General features: G+C 52.9%; 1 protein-coding gene across 1 annotated transcript in view; it reads right to left on the bottom strand.

Moving 5' to 3' along the window:
• Positions 1 to 243: 243 nt before the first annotated feature.
• The window catches only part of LOC101998597 (keratin, type II cytoskeletal 73), a 9,286-nt gene continuing 5,703 nt past the window's right edge, over positions 244 to 3,826 (bottom strand). The window contains exons 7-9 of the mRNA XM_005353842.3: positions 3,151 to 3,371; positions 2,033 to 2,067; positions 244 to 950 (exon numbers count right to left, since the gene is read on the bottom strand). Of these exons, the coding sequence (XP_005353899.2) occupies positions 694 to 950; positions 2,033 to 2,067; positions 3,151 to 3,371 (513 nt within the window). The 3' untranslated portion in view covers positions 244 to 693. The remainder of the gene's footprint in view (positions 951 to 2,032; positions 2,068 to 3,150; positions 3,372 to 3,826) is intronic.

The following is a 3,826-nucleotide window of genomic DNA, read 5'->3' as shown; positions in this document are numbered from 1 at the left end:
ATGCTGGGTATCAGTGCAGGTGTTGGGGTCCATGCAGGTTCATGGGGACCCAGCCTGTGCAGGGTCTAATTCATGCAGACCGAACAATACTTAGGATTCTGTGAAATGGAGGAAGCTCAGAGGCCAGAGGTTTTCATTCAGTGAGCGCTCCGCATACAGAAGGGAGGTGGTCTGAAATGAGGATGTCTTCAGGAAAGAGGCAATGTGGCCATACAGGAGTTTTATAAGTTTATTAGTGGAACACAGGAACAGGGATCTGGGGCCTAAATAAGGGACCCCTGGGCCTAAAACATACAGAGATCATGCCAGATGCAACTATGGCTAGGTGTTGCTCTAGGCTGGGCTGGTTCTTGCAGGACATCCATCAGCACATTCCAAGTCTCGTGTGCCCAGATTGTCAGCCTAGAGAACCTTCATCTGCAAGGGGGCATGCAGGCAGAGGGATCAGGGCCTCATGGAGGTATGGAAGGCTAAGAGAAGTGGTTTCTTTGCACTGGGGCAGAAAGATGCACGAGTAACTTCCTCAAATCCTGATGCTGGTTAATAAAGACTAAGCGGGGTGACTGGAGAGGAGAAGGCAATGTTGGTAACAAAGAAAAGCAAGAACTGAGTGATGGTGAATAGAACAGAAGGTGTCCCAGAAGAGAATACAGAGAAAACAAGGCTGGGCAGATGCAGGGATTGACTGTTGGCTTATCTCATGGTTTTCTTTGTAGGTGAGCCCAAAGCCAAGTTCTTCCCTGAAACATCCTTAAATTCACTTGTACTACCCAGTCTGGCCTTGGTCTCTCCACGGGAGCTGCAATTCCCACCACCAGTGACACAGCCCCCAGACAGTATGCTGTAGCCCCCACCGACAGAGCTGGTCCGGAAGCCATAGTTGCCAGTGCTACTGAATCCAAAACTGGCCCCTGAACCGACGGCCCCAGGAGTGGAGCTGCTGATAACTGCTGTAAAAAGAATGGGAAAAAAGGGATCTGTGGGCATTGCAGGACAGAAGCTGCCCAAAGTCCCTTCCAGCTTCCAGCCCGCCCAGCTCAAAGATCTCCTTCGTAACTAAAGCCCTTACGTGTACCCCAAGTTTATGTTTGGTGACACATACTCAATCCTGAACAAACCAAGCTCTGGGGAAAACAGCCCAGAGGGTACAGAATCCCCAGTCAGGCACCTGCTCTTTCTTGGATGAACAAGAAATAACAAAGTTGCCCCAAAAGGACAGGGGATGCCCAAGCACGAGCCATGTTCTTGCATTAATCTGAGAAGGCAAGCTTAAAGTCTTCCACTGTACTTCCAGTGGCTTGAGTTAGGGTGCTTGTGCTGTGGCCCCTTATCAATAGAGTGACGGAGCCTTGCTGGGCCAGGGATAGCGCTACTCTGTGCTGCGTGACTGCATAGGAGTGGACAGGTGACTCTGGACTTAGTTTCCCCTCATGCTTAACAGTGTGGGTGTGGGTAACAGGAGAGGGTAGGCAGGAGAGGGGAGCAGGAGAGGGGAGCGGGAGAGGGGAGCAGGAGAGGGGAGCAGGAGAGGGGAGCGGGAGAGGGGAGCAGGAGAGGGGAGCAGGAGAGGGGAGCAGGAGACTCTGGACTTAGTTTCCCCTCATGCTTAACAGTGTGGGTGTGGGTAACAGGAGAGGGTAGGCAGGAGAGGGGAGCGGGAGAGGGGAGCGGGAGAGGGGAGCAGGAGAGGGGAGCAGGAGAGGGGAGAGGGGAGCAGGAGAGGGGAGCGGGAGAGGGAGGAGAGGGGAGCGGGAGAGGGGAGCGGGAGAGGGGAGCAGGAGAGGGGAGCAGGAGAGGGGAGGTAGCTACAGAGTTTTATCCCATCACAGACAACATTTCTGGGGGAAGCGGTGATTGTGCTAAGCAGGGTTGTGAAAAGCTATCTCTCCTGGTCAAGCAGTAGCTCAGAGTGGTGGAGGCTGGAGGTGGAGCCCAAGATGCTCTCAAGTGGCCATGGTAGCAAGCATCCACTTGTTCACTTTTTGCTTGCTGCCTACCTGGAACCATGCCCTCAGAGACTTGAAATACTCACAGATGCTCACGGCACTGGTGTGTTCCCCAGACATCCTGTACAGAGAAAACACAGAGAGTCTCCATCACAATTAGAATCCTGAGATGAGCTCCCATTCACTGGACATGGGCCAGAGCCACCAGCTGGCGGGCTCCACCTCCACCAACCCTGCCAGCCACTAGGCGGTCAGAAAGTGTTAACAACCTCTGTCTCAAGACTTGAACCTCGGAGTCCCTCCTGCCCTTCTGCCCTCCCCAGTCTACCTTCCCCACTTCAGACTTATGAGGGCTATAGTCTTGGGGGTCCCATGCTAACACCACTTTGGGGGCGTGAGTTTTTCTTGAGCCCATTGCTTGACTACTGGGTAGCTGAGGCCTGAGTAAGTAGAATACATGAATACAGACTTTATAAAGTAGCAATGAATGAAACTCCCGTGTGGCTTTAGTCCCAGGATTTCCAAAAGTCAATGTCCTGTGTCCCCCTAACTGGACTGGACTTTTGTGCAGTCCACATTGTTATCAATTGAGTATTTTTAGCTGGCTGCCTTTTATAGAAAAAAAATGCATTTCTCTCAAAAGAAAGTTTTATGTCACAATGGACAAAATTAGAATTATATAACCAAATAAGAAAATAAATGCCTCTAAAAAATAAATACAGTGAAAAATAAAGCAAGTTAGTTGGAGGAGGGAGCGAGATGGTGCTATCTGCTGAGAGGCTGAACTTAGGACCCACCGTGAACACAAGGGATTTATAAGGGCCGCCGAGGGAGGCCTTGAAGCCGGCAACATTAAACTGAAACACTCTGAGGAGCTGAAGGGGAATTTAAAGGACATTGCTGTCACACTGTGTGGATGGAAATCGCTCTGGGACTTGTTTGTGGTTGAATTGAAAAGCATCCATCTACAGCCCCTCCTGTGTCCACATCCAGCGGTCTAGGAAACCGGATTGGGATGAGGGCTGTAAGGGTTCTCTGAGTGCCTCTGTTACCACCAGCACTCCTTGCCCTCCAGCACCCCTACCTGCACTCCTTGCCCTCCAGCACCCCTACCTGCACTCCTCGCTCTCCAGCACCCCTACCAGCACGCTTCGCCCTCCATCACCCCTACCTGCACTCCTCACCCTCCAGCACCCCTACCTACCTGCACTCCTCGCCCTCCAGCAGCTTGCGGTAGGTGGCGATCTCAATGTCCAGTGCCAACTTCACACTCATCAGCTCCTGGTACTCGCGCATCATCCGAGCCAGCTCCTCCTTGGCCTGGTGCAGGGCACCCTCCAACTCATCCAGCTTGGCCCGGGCATCCTTGAGGGCACAGTCTCCTCTCTGCTCAGCATCAGCAATGGCCATCTCCAGACTGGAGCACTGAGAGACAGGAGGTGGCATTCCCCTTGAGTTCTGAGGTACCTGGGTCCTACTCTATTCCTATATGCATGTGCTAATGGCGGCGGGGAGGGGGCGCTATTCTGTCCTGCTCCACTTCCTGGAATGTATCTGGCAGTGAGGACCTTCACCTGGCCCCAGGGAAGTGTGCTATTCTCAGTCTTGTAGCTTTGGGGGAAACCCTATAATGGTTCTAGACTTTACAAGGGGAACAAAATAGGGGAGGAGATCAGGCTTTCCTGAGGAAGGGGTTTCTAGGACAGAGTACAAAGAGAAGGAGACAGGGCAGGAAAATCCTCCCAGCCTTCCCTGGGGTGTGTAGGAGCCCGTCAGGAGTCCCAACCTTCCCTGGGATATGGAGGAGCCCGTCAGGAGCCCCAGCCTTCCCTGGGATATGGAGGAGCCCGTCAGGAGCCCCAGCCTTCCCTGGGATATGG

This window comes from Microtus ochrogaster, chromosome 15 (genome assembly GCF_000317375.1).
Source record: "Microtus ochrogaster isolate Prairie Vole_2 chromosome 15, MicOch1.0, whole genome shotgun sequence".
Classification (NCBI taxonomy): Eukaryota; Metazoa; Chordata; class Mammalia; order Rodentia; family Cricetidae; genus Microtus; species Microtus ochrogaster.
Note: the sequence above shows the minus strand (reverse complement) of the source record. Positions and strands in the feature narration are given on the sequence as shown.